The following is a 26,348-nucleotide window of genomic DNA, read 5'->3' as shown; positions in this document are numbered from 1 at the left end:
ATGTTCACTATATACCACATGACTGTCCTGCCAAAAAGGGACCGGACACATCCTCTGTAGATGCAGTGATTCCATGGCAAACATACAGCGGTCCTTTTCAACAGGGGAAATATGACCCCTGAAAGTAGAAAATCTGAAAACCACCATCCTACAGGAAAACACCACCATTTTGTGAATCTTTCTCCATGGAGGAAATAAAAAAATCTAAACCTAAATAATTTATTGCCCCACTCAAGCTCTTGACTGATGATCTCGCATGACAATTTCTTTTAAAAAGTGATGAATTAGTTGTCCCTTTTGGCTGGAGCTGTTTATTTACATTTGTTTAGCCTGCCTTTCTTCCATCCTGGAACTTAAGATGGCTCCCAAGCATTTCCCAGGCTGACTCCCATCCTGGCACTGACTGCAGCCAGACTTGCTTCACTTCAGCAACATTGCTGCATCATGTGCTCTCAGGCTGTGCCACGAAATAAAAGTCCCATCCCACCTCGTGCCAAAGCAAGGCTACTCTCACCACCACCACCAATGGTATTCTTCATGGGTGGAGCATCAGAAGGGTCAGGCCAGCTCTATCATTAAGCAGATGCTACCAACTGGGGGAGCAGCAGTAATGTCTCTCCTCAAACTTTTCCTCCTGAGTCACATCCAGCTCTGTGGGAGATAAAAGTTGTGTGTGCCAAAGGCTTGCCATGCTGTCCCATTGCTAGCATTAAAGTAAGACTCTACCACCAGTCCAGTCATCACTCCAGTACATGGAGTGGGTGGAGGCACCTTGTCCTTTGCTTCAGCTAGCAGAGAGTATTGGGCTGGATGTGGATACCACACTGCAGGGACTGGCCCTCTGAAAATGCTCAAAATAAATAGGGAGCCCAACCCCAATGATCTGAATGGCTATTAGACGCAGGAGGGAATTCACAAACTAATGTGCTTTGGAACCAGCAGTGGTCCTCTAGATGACTAAACAAAGGCACTGTCACAGGTTTCTGCATCAGAATTGAGAATTCAAATGACATATTGCTTGCATTACAGAAGGTTCCTGTTCTGTCTGGGCATTCTATCACTGCACAAACGTTTTTAAATGCTTTGAAATTTCAGAGACAGAATTCATGCAAAGCTGGGTTATTAGTCACACTGTTGTAAGGCCCCATAACTTTTGTTATTGTTCTAACAGAGTCTTAGGAGGAGACTCTCAGCTTCTGCCCGGCCTTGTGTATCAGGCACCTGTGAGGTTTATTCATATTAATCTATCCAGTTGTGCCCATGCACAGCAGTCATGCTGTTTAGCACTAAGTTGCTGATTAGCACTAAATTAGCCAAAGTGTCACATATAGGCTCCCGTGAAAGTTTCTGCAGGTAAACAGATTTTGTAAGATGATTAATGCAAAGGAAGGCTCTCATTGTTTGAATAAGAAGGCAGGGGAGGGTGAATTTTGTTGGACAACAGTGAGAAACCCAACACATATCAAAATTCCTTCCTCTCCACATCTCCTCAAACTATAGTGGTCCCTTTGCTTCTGGTGATAGGGGAGTTTTACTTGCATTCATGCACTTAGAAAGTGAATTCTCCACACAACCAATTCTCAGGCCTTCTCCTCTTTCCTTTCTCATCCACTCCAAAGTTTAATGCAAGTCAGATTCAGACTTCCACCATCAAAGAGATCTCCAGCTCTTTGTGTTGTGGCACACAGTGCGCTCAGACTGAGGGCAAAAGTGCAAGAAGCATTAAAATTGTTTCAAGTTAACACACTTAGAACTGACCACATTTCTTTCTTTTGGGAAAAGCAGCTGCAGAGAATGGGTACCAAGGTACAGGGGGAAGAGGAATCAACCCTTTCCCCAACATTGTTTCCAATCGAAAATGACCCCACCCCATCAAAGTGCTGGTTGTGAGGTCCTATGGCAGGCTTCCTCAAACTCGGCCCTCCAGATGTTTTAAGACTACAATTCCAATCATCCCTGACCACTGGTCCTGCTAGCTAGGGATCATGAGAGTTGTAGGCCAAAAACATCTGGAGGGCTGAGTTGGAGGAAGCCTGTCCTAGGGAATCTCTTGTGCAAAATTAGTGCATGCAGATGTGATGGAAGGCAGTTATGGAACAGTGATGGTAGCAGGAGTTCAGATAAACCCCTTTGTATGTTAGAAGCAGGCCTGAGGGGGGTTTCAGGGCTACATGGGGTAGTCTCATCCCTCTGCAACCAGCCATGCCTCCCATGAGCTGCATGCCAAGTGTTTGAAGCAGCCCTGAACCCATATGCATGTGGAGCTCATCGGTGCAAGGGGGATTCTGGGCCAATCAGAATTTTCCCACATGTGGAAGAACCCAAGAGTCCATACACACATAACCGTACACATTCATTGTCTCTTTCATAAAATGACATGGCAGATTTTGAAGTCACTGAGTCAGGTTTATGGACATTGATTTCTCAAGGAGTTGAGAAATCCACACTTCTGCTTGTCCTGTGCCTAGAAAGCATGGGTCCAAGTGGTTTTCCCCTTGCCCCCCTTCTTTTCCAGGGAAAACCCACTCTTTAGTGCTAAATCAGAGAAAAACTAGAGAGAACCCAAATTGCAGTTTTCCCCAGAAGAAAGCAGTCGGACAAGTGGAAGTGTGGATAAGCTCTTACCCTAGATATGGGTTGTGAAAGAGTGCATTTTAGAGGTTAGAGGAAAAATTGTGATTGGAATGGAAGGCATGCTTGTGGACAGAGAAGGAGTCCAGAACCGGAAATTACTCTAGAACAGAAGGAAAGAGGTGGGTTGGCTAGAAAAGCTACAGAGCAGAGTTTTAAACAACCCTAAAATTAGGCAAAGTGGGGGGGAGGGGGCTTTCAAATAAAATGGTATTAGGTTATCAGTTACTATATTTTTACTGAGGAAGAGTCCCCATTTGCATTTTCCATCTCAGGCATCAACAGATCATAGGTGATTTCTGGAGAACCCCAAGTTACCACCTGCAATTGGTACCTTTGCTGCAATTTGCAAACAAGCATTGTGGCAACTGGAAATTATTTCTGTATATTCCTTAAGTCATTGCATACCAATTTATTTTCCTCCAAATGCAGCTCTGGAGGCTCACTGGCAACGTAATGAAACCTGTATCTGCTTCTACTATTGTGCCTACATTGTGTGACCTTTTAACAATCCATCGTTCTTTGATGGATTAGTGATGAATTCTAAATGAAAGGCATCATTTTAAAAATGAAAGAAGGAAGGAAAGAAACTTAGGTCATTTGCAGGAGATTCTGATCTGGCAGAGACCTTTGTTTAATATCGTTGATAATAACAATAGCAATAGAAGTGAGCAGAGGAATTCTGTCAGTTTCCCAGCAGCACAGTAGAAATCAGCACCAAGCCCTGACTTTCTGAAAGCACTCAGCATTTAGTCTCCCATGGTGTGGCCACATTTTGTATCCATGTGCAATTCTGAAAGGCACCACAACATTATGAACATTTCACAGCAGCATTTAAACATCTTGCTTTGTGATTTGATGACTGACTGGCCCGTTTAAGTCCGTAGGTGTTCAGATAAAACAGTCATTAGGGATTTATAACAACTCCACTAGATATAGCTGAGCAGAAAAACCAGAATGTCTGCTCTTTTTTCCCTTAAAGGCAGCAAAATTGGAAGCTATTCAGACTGACTCCACAAAATGGAAAGGCTAATGTGGGGAACAAGGCTATTTTATTGAATTCAAAGCATTTATACCCTACCAGAAAAGCTCCCAAAGGCAGTTTACAAATCAATAAAAAATAACACAGTCCCTTTCCTCTAGTGTACAATCTAAAAAGTTGAGGCACTAAAAGGAAAAGGGATGGGGAGGGAAGAGGTTACACCCTTACGCACATTTACTTGAGTGCAAGGACCACTGAAACTCACCTCCAAATATTATTTGCATTTGTCCACCACATTGTAATATGCTCTCTGTTTGGATAGGATCACGAAGCCTGTAGTAAGAACTAAGGGACACCATGAAATACATGCAGCAATGGTTTCTCAGTGGTGAAGCTGATCCCCTCAGCCATCTTTCCAGAAAAGCCTACACATCAACCCATTAGCTCAGTTCCCAAGCTGAGCAATTGTGATAAGCCAAATCAGAAGCTTCCAGGAGAAGAGATGCTGTTTCAGCTGCACTGGTTTGAAAATGATGAAGCAGTCGGATCTCCTGGTAAGAGTTCCACACCTTCCAAGGAGGGTGATCCTTTACACAGTGCCCTTAATGGCCATGCATTTTCCTATAGCATGCTTTCTGATTTCTGTGTTGATCTATGAAGAATGGCTGTGTCAATTCACACCTAACACTAAGCCATGGTTTGGAAAGTTGGCATGTGTCTGAACACCTGAATCCAGTCTACAGGCTACCCATGATTTGTTTTCTGCCAACAAACCATGATGTGAAGCCAGAAAGAGAAAACACAAGAGCAGCTAGAAAACGAAATAGGCTTGGGAGAAATAAACCAGGGCTTTTGCTTCTCTGTGAAACAGCCAATAATTTGTTGAACAAACCATGCTTTAGTGTTATGTGCAAATACAGACTCTGCACATTTTTATCATATGTATCAGATATGGAAGCTGATCACCTTGCATTAAGATCAGGACTGAAGAGAGAGAATACATTGTTTTGGTTGTTATATATGGAAGAAGGCATGTTTAGATATGAAGCTATTCCACAGGGATCATTATTCATAATTTTCACCCATAACTAGGGCCCAGTTGTGATGAAAACTGCAAAGCCAAAACAGCAATGGGGGAATTTACAATTAGACACTGGACAGCTTGATGGTAGCTCAGTCATGGACAAAATAAAAAAGGCTCCTATTTGGGAACAGGGATTGTTGGCCAGTGTGAAATATATGCCTACCTTTAAGGAGACACCCAAGCTTCAATGAAAAGTGGACAGTGAAGACAACGGATGAAAAGCATTGTTCAAGCTGCTTTTGCTGGGCAAAATCCAGCCAAGTAAGTCCTAATCCTGCAGTAGCAGATTTAATGGCATTCACAATGATTAGGGAGATGGTGGGGAGAAACAGAACCAGCTTTGTATTCTCCTCCATCAGGGAGAAAGCTAAGCCAAGTATCAAAGAGGCAGCATTACACAATAATCTCTTTTGAAGTCAACTAAGCATTTTGCAAACCAACAAAGGAATTTTGGGAACCAACCTATCAGTTCCCTGCCCAGCCGATATGCTCTGTTTGGCTTTATTTTTTTAATGAACAACAGGGCAGGATTTATCTTTGAGGGAGGTACAAGAACTCCTAGAGAACAGACTTGGAAAGGCTTTATCCATCTGTACCTCCTGAGATGTAGGCTGGCAAAGGGAAAAAGCAACAGTGTTTTGATTTTTCTGTTGGATTTTTCAGAGTAAACACTTAAGGATCATAAGAATCATAGAGTTGGAAGGGACCATGAAGGTGACCCCCTGTAATGCAGATTTTTTTTGCCCAACGTGGGACAAGGATCATATATAGAAGAAAATGGTGGTAAAGGAATGCGGTAATGAAGTTATTCCCTCAGAACAATCTGGTCCTCTGAACAAGGAGGTGCCAAGAGAGCACCATTCCAGTGCTGATCTGTGAGAAGGGAAGTGAAAGAAAGTGTTGGCTAAACTAGAACAACTGTTTATAAGAACATGGCCTCCATCTCTCAGACCCCAGAATGGGACTCTGCATGAGAAAGAGTGTGTGTGTTCTTTCCCCAGGTCTGTAAAAGGTGCATTGGGAGAGGCTTTCCATTTTTATTAGATTCCACAAGAGCAGTGTGGCTTTAGTTTGGGATTTAAAGGCACACCCACTATGATTAAAAAGTTGGGTTTCAAGAATTATTGAACAGAAGGGAAAGAAAGAGTCCCTAGCACAATTTCGGTAAAGCTATGCTGAGGTGGTAATAGTGTGATTTGTGGGAGTGGGAGCAAGGAAAAGTCTCTGAGCCAGTTGGGGAAAAAAATAAGATTATATTATATATATATATTGTTGCATCTGTGCCAGCAAATCACTGCAAGCAGACAGGCATCTCCCCCTCCCGACTTCCCTCTGCAGCAGACAGGCATCTCCCCCTCCCGACTTCCCTCTGCAGCCAATGAAACTGAAGTAATCTTAAACTTAAACCAAAGGTTTATCAACACACAGTCACAAATAAGGGGGTAAAACACCCCCAAGGAAGTTATTGAGTGGTTTCATCCTTGCATTGTCGCTGGCTAGATATGTTTTCAGACTCTCCAAGGCAAAACAAGAGAAGAATGTAGAAGTATAGGAAATGTACAAAGCCATGAGAAGCTGCAAGTTTCATTTCATGAGAATCATTTTCCACCCCCATCCAACTAATGGTGGCAAATTACCCTCAGAAAGATATGTACTGTCATCAATATAAGAAAGAGGAAGGAGACCTGGAAAAACACTTTCATAATATTGACTTTCCAGCAAGGTTATTCCATCTGCTCACCAACACAAGGGCTGGGTGTACTTGCAATAAATGTAGTATGCCTGCGTTTTGACTATCAAAAGTAACTTAATTCTCCTGCAAGTTCCAAAGATCTCAGAAATCCACTCCATGGTAACTCAGAGCGGGGCTTTTTATTGTGGCTGCCCCTGTTCTGTGGAACAGCATTCCTGTCGAGTTATAACAGGCACCCACTATCTGCACTTTGAACTGCTGAAGACATTTTTGTTTTGTCAGACTTCCCCAACTGGATAAATGGGTCTTTGCCACAAGCGTTCATTTGTTAGGATTTTGGTCTTGTTTCATATGTATTGATGCTATTCTGTTTTTAACTTTTAAAAATTATGCTATGTGTAAATTGCCTTGAGGTGGTGGTTTAGAAGATAAATAATAAATCAGTTGTTGTAATTGTTGTTGTTGTGGCTGAATTGGAAAATATTATTATTCAGATACAACACATAGTTGACCAAGAATACAAATATCAGAAGGGTTGATACATAAAAATGGATGGCAAAGCAATGGAACAATGTCATTTGTGTTTATTAATCCGCATAGAAGAAGCCTCCTACTTAATAGCACCACTTACAAAAATGGCAACCATGGACAGCACTATTCTCTCAGATCCCAATTGCATGTTATACAGAACTTCCACCATGACCTATTTTAAAACAGCCTTCATATTGCTTCCAGGCAATTTTACCTTTGCGAATGCTCTTTACACACACACAAAGATGTGCTTCCAAGTAGCAGTCTCACTCTTGCTCTTTTGAAGTTAAATGGAACTTTAAATTATTCCTTTCCTGTCCTCTCTCAATATTGCACGGTTGTTAAAGAGAAAGAAGCTACGACACACCGACACACACATACACTGCACAATTTGATCCTTCAACAACCCATTATGTGTCTTGTGCCGCAGAGACACAAATAGCCAAATTGTCACTCCACATCTATTTTGTATCTCTCCCAGAATCAAAGTTGCATATCAGAGAGACTCATCTGCTTCCAAATGGGAGCAGTCAATTGTACTCTGCATTTGGGGCTAGGAGTACTGCTAGACAGCTGCTCCCTTCAGCAGCCAGAGTGCTCTTGCTCTGCTCCTCCTCTGACTTGATATGAATTTAGAGAGAATTCCATCCCTCTTCTTTCACTACCCACTATTGCTGAGCTATATAAAATGCAGGCTTTGGGAGCTGTCGGTCAGCTTGCCCAATTCACTGAAGTCCAGACTATGTGTTATTATTAAATGCATGGCAGCTGCCGCTTCGTGTCTCATGATACTGTCTATATGATTTTAAAACCTTTAAAAGGATTCCCTTCTCCCATGCAAACCTGCCTATGGCCAAGCTATCAATGACTCCTGGCCACAATGGTCATGTTCTCTGCCTTGACTATCAGAGGCAATATACCTTTGGATACCGGTTTCTGGGGGGATCACAAGTGGGGGGGGGAGCTATTGTGCTGAGGTCCTGCTTTTAGGCTTCCCATAGGCATCTGGTTGGCCACTGTGGAAACAGGATGGGTCATTGGCCTGATCCAGCTGGACACTTCTTATGTTCTTATCTGCTGAGTGCATTACCCAAGGTTCTGCCCCAGGCAACTCCCTCCCAGTCCAGCCTTTGGTTACTGAGAACAAAGCCTTTTTTGCAGCCATGCTCTGATCATAGAACTCCCTCCTTCAGTCACATTGGTCTGGAATTTTTTGCCCCAAGCCATCCTTGTTCTCCCAGCAGTAAACAATATGGACCTGCTGAATATTTTTAATTGCTCTTCTGCATACATTGAATCTTAGGCTATTTTAAGCTGGATTTAGCCTGCGTTTTTGTGCTGTTTAAATTGGGAATCATAAACTGCCTTGAAGGCTAATCAGGAGGGAAAGGCAGGACAGAAATGTTTTAATTAAAGGTGATGTGTGACAGGATGTTATCACACCCAGCATTTCCTACATCACTGCTCCAATTCATTGGCGGCTGCTTGGGGGAGATGAGCAAATGCTGAGTGCCCTGTCATAATGTTTTAACTAAATGCTACAAGGTGGATGGGAATCTCTCTCTTTTTCTTCTTCTTCTTTTTTGCCTGAGGGCCACATTGCCCTCCAGGGGCCACATGCTGGTGGGTAGAGACTCTTACCTTTGTACAGAAGGCAACATTCCAGGCACACAAAAAGGTTTCTGGATTAGCCAGTGTGACATAATGGTTAGAGTGCTGGACAGGACAGGTATAGGCAAACTCCGGCCCTCCAGATGTTTGGGACTACAATTCTCATCATCCCTAGCTAACAGGACCAGTGGTCAGGGATGATGGGAATTGTAGTCTCAAACATCTGGAGGGCCGGAGTTTGCCTATGCCTGGACTAGGACGTGGGAGGCCAGGGTTCGAATCCCTACTCAGCCATGAAGTCCGCTGGCTGACCTTGGGCCTGTCACCATCTCTTAGCCTAACCTACCTCACAGGGTTGTTGTGGGATGAAATGGGAAGGAGAAGAACCATGTACACCACCTTGAGATCCTTGGAAGATTCAGGTAGCTATTAAGTCAGTGCATTTCTCTATCCATTATTCATATAAGCCAGAGGTGCTATCACAGTTCAAAAATACATTCCAGCCAAGCGAAAGTACAAAGGTATTACAGAGCACAGCTTGTGGGGATGTGGCCTAGGGAGAGCTCCAAGGGCCAGAAATAGTGGGCAGCATTTGACCCCTGACCCTGAGGTTCCCACTCCCTTGAACTAAAGGGAGATTCAGATGACATGCACACAAATTGAAGGAATGCACAGTGAGGATTATGAGACTGCTCAGGATGGTCTGATGTGTGTGCAGATAGTCCTCATGTTCCTACAAACTGGGACAAGAACCCTCTAAGCAATAGCATGGATCTGGAAAGACTTTCTACTTTTGCACATACCCTTGGGAGTGCCACACTATGGTGGCGCAGATAGTCATGCAAGAAACACTGAAAACTGTTAAAAGATAACAGTTTCAACATCATGCGGTCCTTCTATAGCCTGTTGATCTTACTAGACAAAAGCAGGTGACCATTTGCCCCATAGAAAAATGAGAATGTGCTACTCCTTCAATCATCTGGTGTGAGATGTTCAGAGCCAATGACAGAGGACTCAACTCAGACCACAGAGATCAGCAGCAGACACAAAACTGCCCCCCTCTGTTTCCCCAAGGTGAAACAAAGGGATGCAAGAGTGATTACAGGCAATGAAACCGTACGAAGTTAAATGTCATAGAAAAGCAATTTGCTTTTTTCTCAGCCTCTGCTCTCCAACCATCCGTCTCACAGGGCTATTGTGTGGACAGATCAAATAAGGACTGCAAAAAAGGAGGAAAAACCATAAAAATCTTATGTGAAGGGAGAAACAGTGGCATTTTATATCAAAGCAAAAAGTGTGTGCCATGGCAAACTCGCATGGCTAGCATATTCCCGAAGAGACCACCAGGAGTCACGGCCCATGCTTTCATTCCTGATTACCTTCCTAGGCCGTCAATGACAACCCCAGAATTCTTTCCCATTTTAGTGTTGCTTCAACCAGTTAAATGTAGGGATGCCAGATTAAAAACACAGACAACCATTTTTGCCTAAACTCCTTGCTGCAGCAAATGATGATATTGTGACAGGTGAGGTGAGATGGGAGGCAGGAAGAGGAAGGGCCCCTATCTTTACCACACTGTATATGTGTATGCGGCTGCTGACTGGCCAGGAGTTACGGTCCATGAATCAGACCCACTATTTTTGGAAGGGAGATCAGAGGACCCCAAGGATGTGGAGGGCTGGGTGTGGAAACGATCGAGAGAGGAAGCCTCAGAAGGTAGCACCCTACTCCCCTGCAAAGGGACCCATAGAAGTCAGCAGGGACTTTTGTTCATTTATTTATTTAAGACACTTATACACTGCTATATCATTTGCTATTCTAAGCAGCGTACATAAAACAAAACATACAGAAAATCACCAGCATGGTCTGAAGAGGTGGCCCCTGGAACTTTCAACAATGCAAGGGCTCTATCAGAAAACACACACATCAAGGCTAATAATAATAATAATAATAATAATAATAATAATAATAATAATATACCCCACCCATCTGGCTGTGTTTCCCCATCCACTCTTAAAGCTAAGACCACTATCTCAGCTGGGGAAGGAGAGCTAAGCAGATAACACCAAACCTGCCAGCTTAAGCTTTCTGTTGGTTTTGGACCTTAGCTTGTTGTCTATGCGCAAACCAGACTTTACCCATATCCACTCCTGCTTCTCTCAACTCTAGCATACCTCCTCTCAAGCAGGATACCATTTATTCTTGTGCAACTCTTTTTCAACTTTTTTACTACCATCAAAATACCTTGTACAGGGTCTGCAGAGGGACACACTGCAAAAGACTTATACTGAGATAAATAACAAAACTCTCAAGCACTGAACAACTCTCTCTCTCTCTCTCTGTTGTGCAGAAATGATACGGTTTACATAAAGTTGCAACACAATAAAACAACACATTGCCTTCCTGAAGTTCCCTGCATCACCACAAAACGTCTTCAGAAGCCTGCTGGCCAGAGAGGGCAAATGGCTTCTTCTCCTTCACCTCAGTCTCCTCAAGAGCATCGGCACTTGAGAAACTGAAACTGACAACCCTGCTCTTCAGGGTTCAGGACCTTACAGAGAGGAGACAGTGGGCATCATCCCAACTACACTGAGGCAACTGCCTGTCACTAACTGAGCATGTGCAGAATCACTAAAACACTAGACGTCAGTGGGTTACACTTGCACATGTATAGGGTGCAGCTGACCTCATCAGCCATGGAAGGTACTGCTGACCAATGAGCATTCTGAACCTGACCCAGCCTATCCCTGCAACTAGCGCCACTTCTTATGCCTGTCAGTAAGGGTGTAGGGCCCCCCTTTCTTTTCATTCACCATTTGGTGCAAGGGAAGGGAACATTTTCCATTCCAAAGCCACATTCTCTCATAGGCAACTTTCTGGGGGCTGCATGCAACTGGTGTGGCCTGAGGAGGAGGCTTGGGGACCATTCCAGGGGCCAGACAAAGAGGTCTAGAGGGGCACAATGCAAATGGCCCCCAGGACTAAGATTCCCCACATCTGGCCGAGTGGCAACAGCCTTTCCTATTTCATCAGCCATGCAACTTAAAGGCAAAAGCTATTTTTCAGGTTGCTGACCTGACAAACATAGTCAAATGAGTGATATGGAGTTACCTTCGGTCCTGATGGTGAATGGCGAGTCCCCCAGTCTTTTGGCTGAAAACTGACCTCCCAGTGATGTCATTAAGAAGCAGAGAGTGAAAAATCCAATCCCAACCACAAATATCCTATAAAGGGAGACAAAAGAGGAGGCATCATCAGGTATAAAGCTAAACAATATGCAGGAGAAATTCCTACAAATTCCCACTACTTTATAGTATAAACTCCTATACAATTCTTTATAGTATAAACTCCTATACAATTCCCAAAGGCCCCATCTAGCAAACTATCTCAAAGTTCTAGACAACGCTAAACACCGATGGGCATTTTCCAGGGCCCGCTTTAACGCTCTCCCTTCAGCTCTTCTAGAGGGAAGATACAACAAAACACCGATCGAACAAAGATTATGTCCCTGTAACAGCAACGAAATCGAAACCATTGGGCATGTCATCTTATACTGCCCATTATATCGAGACTCAAGAAAAGAGCTGATCGAACCGATTCTGAGGAAAATACTTCGTAGTACAGACAACACCTATATCAGACACCTCTTAGCTGACAAAGAGCCCGAAATTAACAGGCCTGTGGCAAAGTACTGTTACATTGCAACAAGAATAAGACGAGCAATGATGTCAACAACAGAGTTCAAATTGTAAACATCGAAGGAACGATAATAAACAGTAGTGACACCTGAATCGAATTCTTAAAACATTAAAAGTCGAAACCTGGTCATAAATATAAGCACCAATTCTGTGAATTGGCCATATTTCCACTGTTATTTGTAGCACAATACTACTTATAATGTTATATTTTTTATAAATTGCTTTCTGGTCATTGACCGTATTAAAGATATTTGATTTGTTGTCCCACTACTTTGAAAGAGCTTTAAGGATCACTTCCATCCCTCTGAAATCTAGCATTGCTTCCAGGTGGTGGTTAGCGGTTCCTCCAGGTGCCAGATTTGGGTCTGGCCTTGGAAACACACAACTGGGAAGAAGGTTTTTTCACACAAGTGTGTGGAGTTAAGGGTTCTTTGCCACGAGGAAGATGATGCTTTGTCACAATCTGATCCTCAATCAAGCGTAGGCACTTACTAAGTGACTTCATTGCTCCCCTAAGTAAGAAATGACAAACCCAGCCATCAAAACTTCACCACTTTTTTTTTCTCATACTTGTTGGATTGAATAAGCTGCGGGGCAGGAGTAAACATTGTGTTAGCTGGAAGAGAAGACAGTACTTCTCTCTGCTAAACAAATTAATTGTACTTAACAGGAATGAAAGCTGCATGTATCAGAACACTCACCACAGGGCATAAATCCACTGGGATGTTCTCCTGCACAAATGTCAGAGTGACGCTTTTTGCACAGCTCCCTGTCATTTCTGAAGTGTATTTAATCATTTCACCCACTGCCTACTTACTAATAAAATGTAAAATATTGTGCAGCCTAACTTTAGCCAACAATGATTTTTTTTAATAATTAAAAAAAAAAAACTTCTCAAAAATAATTGTCTTGGACCTCCAGGAGTTAGGTGTGTAACTATATGACATTTATACCAGATCTGGCCAATCTAGAGACTTTATACTAGCTGCCAACCATAGGGGCCCATGTTGCTCACTCCTGTTCTCTTTTAACCCCAACAAAGATTGCTCTGAAGCCTGAGTGTGTGCTGTCCTAGGTAGCTTAAGAGTCGGAGACTATTGGAAAGCTACATTTCACAATGGCAGACCACCAAATCAGACTGTTGTATGCTGTTCGGCCACTTCAACAACAATCTCTCTTCTCCCCAAAACATAATATAATGAAGTGGTACCTGGTCTGTGTCTATTGGGGGGGGTGATATTTAATTGTCAGGGTGGGCCCTGCTTTGTCTTCAGTCTTTTCTCCAGATTCTTCCCATTGATTAAACACACACACACACACACACACACACACTCATCATTATGCCAGACTTGTTTAGGCATTTGAATCTTCATAATTATAATCGAGCAAGGAGTGATGGTTAAACACTGCATTTAATTACTAATTTAGACCACTGGAGAAGCAGGGGGAGAAGGAAAGAAAAAAGAAAGAAAGAACTGAAAGGAGGGGAAACAGTCAAATGAGTTGCCTGGTTTAGAAGAATCTCATTAGAAGATGAAAAACTTCAAGACTGCAAATGCATTTCAGAGGATGAAACTGCAGCGCCTGCGGTACCCGACAGGATCAGAATGAGTAAGTTACAAGAACTTCAATGGGGCAATATGATGATCAGATAATTATGTTCACTCTGGTTTTCCTCAAGCAAAATAACCACTTGCACATTATTTGATTTCCACCCTACCCCATTTTCCTAAGCCGTATAATTGTCCCAAGAAACCCCTGTTTCAAGATGCACCACAAAGGGAAGCCTTCTTATTCTTAACAGCGCAAAAGTAGAGCATGGCTTTGGATGTTTCTGCTTGCAAAGGGAACAAGAGCAAAAGGCCACCAATTTGGTCCCCCCCCCCCACTTTGGGTGAGAAATTCCTACGGCCACCACTGTCGCTTAATGTCACATCCACATTTAACATAAAGGTTAGTGTATCCGAAGCTAATCTGTACCATTCATTTGTCACTGAGACAGTAAGGAAGAAAAAGACACATATAATAAGAAGTAAGGAAAAGGTGAGCACAGCATTAGTATTGTGTTTTGCTATGTTATGCATTTTTGTGTTCTTATACGTGATCCTGGAATAAAGGGTGCATAGAAATTTAATAAATAAATCATCATAATGAATAACTTTAAGTGCACATAGCAGCAAGATACAGTGATGGCTACCAATCTGGGGGGCTTTATATGAGGATTAGGCAAATTCATGGAGAATAAGGCTAGCCATGTCTCCTAGTGAAGGAATGGGTTTCCCAAACTCCAAAACTGACTGTGCAGGCAGCTTTTAAACTGCACCAAAATCCCCATTTCTCCTTAGCTAAAATGCATAAACTTTAGCCATTGAGCAAATGCAAAACAAGAACACAGCTCTCTCCCTTATCAGTTGGACGGCAAGACTGGCCTTGACTTTACCAGTAGAACAGACACAGACATATCTTATGTCCTGACCACAAATGACACAGAGACCCAAGTCTGGGACTAACGCCAGAGCATGTTCTCGGAAGTAGTGACCTCTTGCTCCAAAATAGGAGTAGGAATAGGAATATCCTTTTATGGTCAGAAGTACAGGAAGGAAGATCCCTTTATGGTTGAGAGTACCAGAGCAGGAACATATGTGATGTCAACCTGTGTGTGTACACCGACGTGGTTGGGCTCCTAGGGGAGGAGTGAGAGGGTGCCTGGAGGATATATAAACTGCATGAAACCTGTCATTTCTTTGTACTTGCTGTGGACTCACCACGCAGGTGCCTTCTGCTATCCGGAGAGCAGAATAAACTCTTTCTTTGAAACAACCTCGGTGTCATTTTGACTTCCTTCCTCCTGTCCCGGAGCAACGCAGACCCAATCGGTGAACTCTAATAAGGCTACACTAGCTGCAATGGCTATGTTCTTCCACCACTGTTGCGAGGGTGTGTGCCTCTGAATACCAGTTGTTGGGACTCACAAGTGGGGAAACTGCTGTTGAGTGCAGGTCCTGCTTCTCACGGGCATTTGGCTGGCCACTAGGAGAACAGGATGCTGGACAAAATGGTCCTCTGGCTTGGTCCTAGAGGGCTCTTCTTATGTGGGAAAAGGTTTCCAAGTCTGTGGCTGCCACATCATAACATAATATCACAATTATCACTTAGTTAAAAGGGGGGTCTTTCTTTTCCAAGGTTTTTTGCTAATAGGTGAGCAGGTGCTGGGGTCCAGTGGCATAACAGTTAAGACCCAGCATTAATCTGCAGTCAAATTAGGAATGTTCAACGTGTCCTTCAACGTGACCAATTTCTCTCTACTTTTTCATTTTATTAAGAATAGAGCAATTCAACAAATTGTCACATTGCACAAGGATCATTTGCAGCTATGATCAATGGGAAATACGGTACCCATCTCCCCCAAGTTAAATCCATCTTCCTTAGTACTGTAATAGTGTATAGTAAGGTAAAGGGACCCCTGACGATTAGGTCCAGTCGTGACCGACTCTGGGGTTGTGGCGCACATCTTGCTCTATTGGCCGAGGGAGCCGGCATACAACTTCTGGGTCATGTGGCCAGCATGACTAAGCCGCTTCTGGTGAACCAGAGCAGTGCACGGAAATGCCGTTTACCTTCCCGCCAGAGCGGTACCTATTTATCTACTTGCACTTTGAAGTGCTTTCGAACTGGTAGGTTGGCAGGAGCAGAGACCGAGCAACGGGATCTCACCCCGTCGCGCGGAATCGAACCACCAACCTTCTGATCAATAAGTCCTAGGCTCTGTGGTTTAAACCACAGCGCCACCCGCAGCCCTAGTGTACAGTATGCACCCTTTATTTATAAATAAGGGAAGATCACATTGTACCAATCAATTTGGCTGTGGTGCACTTAACAGAAACCAAGGTTCTTTTTTTGTTTATTTACTACTTTATGTACTAGTGGTAGAAATAGCCTAGAAATTTTAGAAAGCAAACACGATGCAATACTCTTGCAGGAAGGGGTCCCATGAGCATCCCATGGCAGCAGCCAAGGCCAAAGGGGGAGAGAGAGATGGATGCATATTCTCATCATACACAGAAGTCCCAAGGGAAACCTTTCACTCTCACTCCCATTGAGGCTGCTTGGTGGTGTGTCCTGCTGCCTTTTTCAGCAATGCAGCTTTAGAATAGACTTTTTGAATACAACTCTAGGTCATGGCAGTTTTACCATACGCTTGTGGCACCTAGAATATATTTACATCGGTTGCATGCATGCCAATTTCAAGCAGAATGCTAGTCTTTCTACATTCATTTCTTTTCTACATCAACATCTCACCTTCTTTTGTTTGATTATGTCTCTGGACCGCATGCTTCAGTCCATAGTGCAGTCCAAGGTGAGTTTCTCTATTACAATCTTGTATGCACAAGCTTCTATGACCACATGTTGTTTGGGCTTGTTTTTTTAAAGATGGGAATAATCAGGACAGCGGAGGTGCCTGCTATTGTGTGTGTTGGATTCTCAACATCTGGAGCAGGCATAGGCAAACTCGGCCCTCCAGATGTTTTGGGACTACAACTACCATCATCCCCTGCTAACAGGACCAGTGGCCAGGGATGATGGGAGTTGTAGTCCCAAAACATCTGGAGGGCCAAGTTTGCCTATGCCTGATCTGGAAGGTGGGGTGGGGAGGCTGAATGCATTCCCATTGCCCTTCGTACACCAGAAATACATTTGTCTTTATCAATATAGGAAGCTGCCATATACAGAGTAAGGTGGCTTGGCCTAGCTAGCGCAGTATTATCAACAATGACTGGCAGTAGCCCTCCAGGGTTTCAGACAGGGCTCTCTCCCAGCCCTAACTGGAGATGCTGTGGATTGAGCCTGGAAACTTCTGCATGCGAAGCAGATGCTCTCCCACTGGGCTTCATCTCTTCTGCTAACAAAACTATACACTTTGGCATGAAAGAAAGAAAAGGAAGAAAATTGGTCCTGAAATTAGTTTGAAACTTCTCAGCTTTTTTTTTTAAAGACCCTAAAACTAGTCAGAAAAAGTAGTCTACTCCAGCCAGTCCCTCCCCGTGCCATCCTTCATCACAGCACAATAAGTCGGGTTCTGCTGTTCTATTAAGCCAACCGTCATTCAACATGAGAGAAGGTGACAGCTCTCCCTGATGGCTGTGTATAGCCCATGACACAACTGGCACAGCCAGTGAATTGCTACTGAGAGACGTATCCGTCCATCCAGCTTCTAGTTTTGCACGCAACCCCATTTTAGAGCTCATCTTGCATTAGGCCAGTCAGCTTTGCCATGGACCTTAATAAGATCAAGGCTGGCACATTTTTTAAGAACAGTAAAACACACAATTCAGGAAGAGATGGCCTGGGTGGACCTCTCCCACATGAGCTCACCATGAGAGTTTCTGAGACAGTGAGAGCTGACTAGGACCTTGGAGACCAGGGTTCAAATCTCCACTCAGTCATGAAACCAATCATTGTCCCTTAGTCTAACCCACCTCAGTGGATTCTTGAGGGGATAAAATGGGGAGTTCCTTGTCTAATATAACTGTAATGATAGATAGATAAGGCTGGATAGCTCAGTTGGTTAGAACATGGTCTGATAACACCAAGGTTGCAGGTTTGATCCCTGTATAGGAGAGCTGCATATTCCTGCATTGTTTGGGGTTGGACTAGATCAGTGGTGGCCAAACTTGGCCCTCCAGCTGTTTTGGGACTACAACTCCCATCATTCCTAGCTAACAGGACTAGTTTTCAGGGATGATGGGTGTTGTAGTCCCAAAACAGCTGGAGGGCCAAGTTTGGCCACCACTGGACTAGATGATCCTCAGAGTCCCTTCCAATTCTACAAGTCTATGATTCTATTATAAATAAATGCATCTGTGTGGCACATGCATTTTCAAATACCTGCTTCTCACAGTCTTGATTTTGAGGTAAATACATTACAAAGGGACATGTGATGGGTTCATCAGAGTTACACCTGGCCCACACTCCTCTTTACATAAGCCTCTCATTCTTGTCCTTCTGTAAAGGGAAAAAGTGCCTTAAAGCTTTGTGACCGTGTACCTAGTCAATAATCACTACGAAGATGAGTGTTGACAATTAAGACCTTCTGAAATTGAAGTTCTTCCCCACAATTCAAAAGGAGCAAGAGTCAACTGCAGCTTCTCTGTGAAGTGAGGGGAAATCACTATGTATCTGTTATTATTTCCTATGTTCCAGACAAGTACTGGCTCAACTTAAGCCCTGCATGCAGCAGTCATGGTTTCCTCTAAGTACTCCTATTCATAACAGGAGTTGAGGCACTTGAGGATGAGGACTCAGAATGGGCTGGGGTGGGGCTGATGAAGCAGAAGCCCTAGAGACTGCCCCTTCCGTGCAAATGGAGGAGGAGAAAGGCTCAGAGGTGTGACCTGCTCTGGCAGAGCGGTAGGATTCACAGGGTGGGTCTAGCACTGCCTCCTCGGGAGAGGCTGCACACCAGTAGTAAAAAGAAGTTTCAGCCCCCTAAGCAGAATGCCCACCTGCAAGACAGGAATTCCCACAGGGATGTGAGTATCTGAGCCTCCTCTGCCTCTGCTTAAAAGGGAGAATCATTGGAACAACGTTGCAGCTCTTGTTCAGTCTTGGACTTCTTGCTACTAATCTCAGACTCCTGAACTTTGGCCTTTGCTTTCCTTTGCCTTGCAGGAGCATCTGATCTAGATTCTGCTCTAGGTTACTAACTGCCAGGTTTGTACCATTAGACTGCTACAATAAAAAGTTTACTTCTTTACTTGCAAGTAATGGCACCCGTGGTTGGTTTTGGATGGGAGGACAAAAGCAGCCTAAGGATGCAATCCTACACCAGCTCAGTGGGACTTCTGGGTAGACATGTATAGGAATGCACTGTGAGATTCCTAAGTGACATTACTGCAGTGCCAGTGTAATGTATTTTTTAATGATACAGTGGCATACCTATTGGTACACCCCATGTGAATCAATAAAATGCACAGTACTTGTAACTTAGTTACGTTGAAGATTTCTATGCTGCCCGTGTATGCCAGGTTGGCATGCAATGATAAGAAAAGCACAGTCAGTCCAAAACATTTGCCGCCTGAGGCAAAGGGAAAGAGATTGCCCCTTCTATGGCATGTGCAGAAGCTGAGCAGCCTGAATCTCATTTCAGCACCAGAAAATTGGACAGCGTCCTCCACCACACCTAAGTGCAGCAGGCTAGTTTAGTGGGTGCAAAGTAGATCACACAGCACACATAGCTCCCAAGCTATTGCTGTTGCTCATGTTGGTTTCTGCTTTCTTCTCTGTGCAGCGAAGTGCTTGTCACGAGACAGGTTGTTTACATTCCACAGAGTCTGTACTCTTGGAGGTTTTCCCACGGGAACGGGAGACTGGATATGACGTACACTGGTTTCCTGTTTTTTGACTGTTCTTTGCAGTTTCAGTTTGTTATTCTCTCCGTGCTTTAGAGGAGAGATGATGCATTTCTCTGCTCCGGCAGAGGGAAAATGTTTTTCTGTAACTTACCAGCTTTGAACTGTAAATAAAGTAGTATAGAGCATGTTGGCTCATATTTTTCATCATTCCGCTGTGCACTGGACACTGCTTATCTACAACATTTGGTTATGGGCCCAGAAAAATGCAGTGTTTTGAGATTGGTCTTCAGAAGTCGGGCTCCTGGCAAAGGAATAAAGGAGCAAAGAGGATCGGAACAGCGGCAGAGGCACGGATCGCAAGGTATCTGCTCTGCGCGTCAAAATGATTGATGAAGGTATGTGCTACAGCTCCGGGCAGCCTGCCAGCTTCTAATTAATGGCTTTAAGGCTGGACTTTGAACTTTTAAAGCCGTTTTCCACGTCACAAGCGTAGTGGCTTGGATGGCTGGGAAAGTGAAAGTAACTTTTACAAATGCTGTTGTTTCAAAGCAGCTGCAGATGTGACGCAGCCAGAATTTAGGGCAGTAGAGAAAGCACTTGGGGACTTTCGCTTTTGAACTTGCTTTTTGGAATGAGGTTTGAAGTAAGCAGAGCAGCACAGACGCAGCCAGTATAAAGCAGCTTGATTTAAAGCAACAGAGATGGCTAGCTGCACAAAGCTAGCTGATGCTTTTGGGATTCCTAAGCTCAATAAGAAAAATTACGCGGACTGGGTTTTGTATGCAGAGGCAATTCTGCGGAAAGAGGGTCTGTTTGAGGTGATTACAGACAACCCCCCAGCTCCAATTACAGATGCATGGGAAGCTAAGGATTCCAAAGCAAGGGGAACTCTTACGTTGATAGTATCCCCAGAAGAGCTCTGTCTATTGCGTGGTAAGACCTCAGCCAGAGAAATTTGGGACGCTCTGCGAGAGGCTCACTTGAGAACAGAAGCTGGATCCACTATGTTTTACTTTAACAAGCTGCATAATATGGCTCTTGCTGAAGGTGGAGATGTGCGTATACATCTGATGGAGATGCAGAATCTGAGACATGAGCTGCAACAGAGAGGACTCAACTTTCCAGAGGCTGTGTATTCCTTCATGATACTACAATCTTTGGGTTCAGGTTGGGAGTCTGTTGCGACTCAGATTGCTGTACAGCCAACTGCTCAGCTGACAGTGGACTATGTTACTGCCGTGATATTGAATGAAGCGGATCGCCGCGGTGCTAGCTGCATCAACAAGGGGAAGACTTCACAGTCGTCATCCCATAGTGCAGTGGAACCACCAGATGGCGCCAAAGCTTTGAAGGCAGTGAAATGCTACTCGTGTGGACGTCTAGGCCATATGAAGAGGGAATGCAAATATCCCAGGGCCAAGACAGAGCAGCGCAGCGGAAGCTCATCGCGTGGAAAAGGCCAGAGCAAAGGCAAAGGTCCAGTGTCCAGGACAACGCAGCACAAGGCAATGGTCTCACGCTACGCTCCAAAGGTTACAAAGGTTGCAGAGGTTGCAGAGGTCCAGAAGAAGTCTAGATCTTTCTTCGTTGTTGATTCAGCTGCAACACATCACATGTGCAACGATAAGCGACTGTTCGTGTCTTTTACACCGCAGGAAGGTGCAATTCACCAGGCGGATGACCACACCATCCCCAGTAAAGGCTACGGAACTGTTGTTCTTCACAGTTTGGACTTATCGATACAGGATGTTCTTTATGTGCCGGATGCGAAACATAATCTGCTCAGCGTTGGACAGCTGATTGAGAAGAAAATTGACGTTTCCTTTAAGAACAATAGATGCATCATCACCAAGAAAAATGATTATCAATTGTATGCTGAATTTGTTGATCGTTTGTTTCTTTTGTATTATGATGATGTTGTGCAGGATGACACTTGTTGCATTGCAGGTTCTAACAAAAGTTTGCATGCAGAATGTATTCACGATTTTCACAGGAAATTTGGACATTTGCATTTTGAGGCAGTATCTAAAATGCCTGCCTTGGTTGAAGGTATGACTATTAAACCCTGCAGGTACCACATGAAGTGCAAGGCATGCGCAGCAAACAAGGTGAAAATGGCTGCGAAAGGTAAGGTGTCTAGTAGGCAAGCTACAGAACCATACCAGGTTGTTCATGCTGATTTGGTTGGACCACTAGCGCCCTCTTTGGGTGGGAATAGGTACTTCATGGTTCTCATTGATGCATTTTCCAGATATATTTATGTGTATAATCTCAAGCAGAAATCAGAGGCTTTTCCTAGGTTCAAGGAATTCTGTGCTTGGTTGGGAAATGTGCATGGTAAGAAGATTAAGATTCTTTTCACCGACCGGGGGGGAGAGTTCACTTCTCAGCAGTTTGAAGCTTTTCTGGCTGAGAAAGGAATTCAACATGATTTGTCTAGTCCTCGCTCGCCATGGCAGAATGGACTTGCGGAACGAGCAAATCAGACATTGCTTCAAGGGTTAAAAACCTTGCTGCATGATGCAAATCTTCCAGAGAGTTATTGGGCCGAAGCTCTCTCATGTTTCACTTACAGTTATAATCGCAGGTTATCTTCAGCGATTGGTTGTACCCCCTATGAGAAGATGTTTGGCAAGAAGCCATACATCAAACACATGAAAATTTTTGGTTCTGACATGTGGGTTCACTCACCACAAAACTCCAAGTTAGACAAGCGTGGATTGCATGGTATCTTTCTAGGTTATCAGAAAGGGTCTTACAGAATAATGATGACTGACTCTAAGGAAATTAAGCTCACAAGAAGTGTTGAGTACAATGCCAAGTGGGGGGAGAATGTGGGAATTTTCCAATGTTATCCTGATGACAGTGATGAGACTGAGGATAGTCAAAAGCAACCACAACAACCCACACCCACTGATGAAGGTTCTGATTCTGAGTCTGAAACTGAATCAGATGATTCAGAGGATTTCAAGAGTGCGAAAGCCTCTATGCGACCCTCTGAAAGCTCTGATCAAGAATTGGAGGAACCATTGTTCACAATAGGTCGCCTTTCTCCCAAGAAGGAAGAGGAGAGTGTTGAAGACTTAAGGCTAATTCGCAGGTCACAGAGAGCCACAAAAGGCAGACCTCCAAAGAGATTTGCTGATGAGTTTGCTAAGATAGCAGTAACAGCTGTTAAAAGCCCCAAGAAGGTTTTTGAACCTTCAAGTTTCCAAGAAATCCAGGATTTGGATTCAAAGGAAGCTGAGCCATGGTTAAATGCCATGAAGGCTGAGCTTGATTCCTTGGAAAGGAACAAAACATGGGACCTTGTTCCAGTAGTTCCAGGAATGAAATTGCTTGGAAGCAAATGGGTCTTCAAAGCGAAGACTGATCAAAATGGCAAGATAGTCAGACACAAAGCCAGATTGGTAGCCAGAGGTTTTGCACAGGTACCAGGTGAAGACTATCACGAGACCTACTCACCTACAGTGAGGTATGAGAGCATTAGGCTTATGCTCAAGCTAGCTGCAGAGGAGAATCTACACATTAGTCACCATGATGTGAATACAGCTTTTCTGTACGGATCTCTAGATGAATCCCTTTATATGCTTCCACCTGATGGCGTACAGGTAAAACAGGGATTTGTTTGTGCTCTGAAAAAGTCCCTTTATGGTCTCAAACAAAGTGCACGGTGTTGGCACACAAAACTCACTGAAGTGTTGTTTTCTCTAGGTTTTAAGCAAGGGAAATCTGATCCATGTGTATTTGTCAAAGAGGAGGGGCAAAAGAAACTGTATTGTTTGTTTTATGTTGATGATCTTTTATTCTTTTGGAAAGATGTCACAATGTACAATAACGCCCTAGCTCAACTCAAAGAGCACTTTGACATGAAAGATCTTGGTGAGGTAAACAACTACCTATCTCTGGAAATAGAGAGAGATCAAGGTGGTAACATTCTAGTACACCAGTCACGGAAAATTGCTGATGTGTTAAGCAAGCTAAACCTGATGGATGCTAACCCTGTGGACACACCGATGATAACAGGTTATCAGGTAGATGACACTGAAGAAGCATTTTCTGACACTACACTGTACAGAAGTGTGCTAGGCAAGCTAAACTTCATTGCCAGATGTTCAAGACCAGACATTGCTGTTAGCTGTAATTTGCTAAGTAGACAAGTCAACAATCCTACTGTTAAGGATTGGAAAGCTCTGAAACGCATAGCGCGGTATTTGAAAGGCACTATGCATTACAGACTGAGATTTAACAATCAGAAGTCTGGTGGTCTTGAGATATTTGCAGATGCAAGTTTTGGAAGTGACACTACAGACAGGAAAAGTACGTCTGGAGTTTGCTATAAGTACAATCAGGGTCTATTTGATTGGTCATGCAAGAAGCAAACAGCAGTTAGCTTAAGTACTTGTGAAGCTGAACTGAATGCACTGTCTTATTCACTTAAAGATTGTGAATGGTTGTTACAATTGTGCAAAGACATGAAAATTCCTGTCAAATGTCCAATCCAGGTTTACCAGGACAACAAAGCATGTTTGGCTTTGCTGAATTCTGAAGGTTGTAAGCAAAGCACGAAGCACTTGCAATTGAAGTTGCAACATGCTAGGGAACGTATTCAGAAGGGACTCGTAACGGTGTCCTATATGCCAGGTAATGAAATTCCTGCTGATGTATTGTCCAAGATTGTATCAAGGGATCAACACTGTACCTATGTGCAGAAGTTGGGTTTGTACTGATATTGTACGAACACGCTGCCCAGAGATGTTCACAGAAAGGGGGAGGATGTTGGTTTCTGCTTTCTTCTCTGTGCAGCGAAGTGCTTGTCACGAGACAGGTTGTTTACATTCCACAGAGTCTGTACTCTTGGAGGTTTTCCCACGGGAACGGGAGACTGGATATGACGTACACTGGTTTCCTGTTTTTTGACTGTTCTTTGCAGTTTCAGTTTGTTATTCTCTCCGTGCTTTAGAGGAGAGATGATGCATTTCTCTGCTCCGGCAGAGGGAAAATGTTTTTCTGTAACTTACCAGCTTTGAACTGTAAATAAAGTAGTATAGAGCATGTTGGCTCATATTTTTCATCATTCCGCTGTGCACTGGACACTGCTTATCTACAACAGCTCCCTGCCCTGCAACATCTACTGCCCAAGGTGGTCACCTCACTCGGCCTAATAGTAGGGCCGGCCCAGAACAAAAGCAATAAATACATAGAGAGAGAACACTACAAGATGAAAACACCAGATGTGGCAATTAAAGAAAGACCATAAAATTCTGGAGAACTGATAAAACTTGCATTATTTTGCTGAAATACCCGAGCACATGAAATGGTAGGTGGTAGCTGGTAGCTACCAACTACCAGCGTTGTGATCAGAGAAATGAGGAGAAGGAGCCCTTCCATCATGATTTGACCCTGCTCCACAATCTGCTGCATTACTGGCCATCATGCAGGTGTGAAGGGTTTAGGAGAACAGAAAGTCAAGACAATCTGAAACACATCTGAGAGGGAGAGTTGTTCATGTGCCAAAAACATTCCATTGTTACAACAGTGTTTGACAGACGGGAGATATCGGATCATCCAAGGAAGAGAAAGAAGGGGCCAGAGAAGGTATAAAGCAAAATGGCTAACCTGTGGCCTTTTGGTTGTTGCAAAACTAGAATGCTCATCACGTCTGACCATTAGCTATGCCGGTTGGGGTCAATGGGAGCTGGAGTCCAATGACATCTGCTCATCCACATGTTCCTCACTCATGGCTGGGAACAATTCTGATGAATAGGCAGTGCAGAAGAGATCACAAGAGGTCATTGGGGAACAGGATGGGAAGTACTGCAAGTGGACTGTTCTGTACATTATTTGGGAGCATAATGGTCCTGCTCTGCATGCTATGCACATGAAACTAACTGTCTTTTGTGAACTGCCCTGGGTAGGCTTAGTCTTGAAAGATGACATAAGTGTGTGTTTTTTAAGCAAATATATATTAGATGGTCTCTGACTGGTGCCGAAATTATAACAAAGTTGGTGCTAGGCAAGCTTCTCTAGGGAGGGAGGTGGAATCCTGGGTGCCCTGACACAAAAACGGTTGTGCTAGACTGAATGCTGAGGTATTTTTGATGAAGATTAATTTACAATATTCTTAGACTGAAGTCCCATAACAGTATGTTTCCCCCTGGTGAGTAGTTTTAAGGGAAAATTTTAGATCAGGAAAATTGCCATACCACCAGTCTTCAAAGCAAGTGCATGGGATTGCTAAGATAAATTTTAAAAATGGAAATCCTGAAAATGGTTCTCCTGCCATCCCACTAAACCCAGAAGGCCTTTAAAAAAACACAACTCAAAAAACTCTGATAAGAACAGGCTGCTAGGAGTTTTTATTTTGGATGGGTTGCCAATGGCTTCAGTCCCTTCACTCTGCATATACATTTACTATCTCTTCCTATTTCTTAAACCCACACACCTGCTTATTGTTAGCAAGGGAGACTAAGGTATTGCAAAACCAACAGACAGCTTTGGAATCTTTGTTGACCGCTTTCCATTTTCATCTACCTGGGCTATTTACTTGACAGCTGTTTGCCAGGTAAGATAAGCAGTAGTTTTCTTATTAGGTTCATCTGAGTGAACAGCAGAGTCATATCTCACCTCAGGCTTCACCACAACAGTACTCGCCTAGTCCCGTGTAGTCCAGAAACACCTGGAGAACCAAAGGTTCACTACACCTACTATAGTGTAACATTATATGCCATAATCCGTGTCCCTTTTATATAACAGTCTTACTCTT

General features: G+C 43.7%; 1 protein-coding gene across 1 annotated transcript in view; it reads right to left on the bottom strand.

Moving 5' to 3' along the window:
• MGAT5B (alpha-1,6-mannosylglycoprotein 6-beta-N-acetylglucosaminyltransferase B) overlaps positions 1-26,348 on the bottom strand; it is a 182,495-nt gene that overhangs the window by 153,863 nt on the left and 2,284 nt on the right. Inside the window, exon 2 of the mRNA XM_081897547.1 lies at positions 11,644-11,756. Coding sequence (XP_081753673.1) covers positions 11,644-11,756 — 113 coding nt within the window. The remainder of the gene's footprint in view (positions 1-11,643; positions 11,757-26,348) is intronic.

The sequence above is a fragment of the Podarcis melisellensis genome, assembly GCF_964234715.1.
Source record: "Podarcis melisellensis genome assembly, chromosome: 2".
Taxonomy (NCBI): Eukaryota; Metazoa; Chordata; class Lepidosauria; order Squamata; family Lacertidae; genus Podarcis; species Podarcis melisellensis.
The sequence above is the reverse complement of the archived record's forward strand: the minus strand, read 5'-3'. Positions and strand labels throughout refer to the sequence as shown.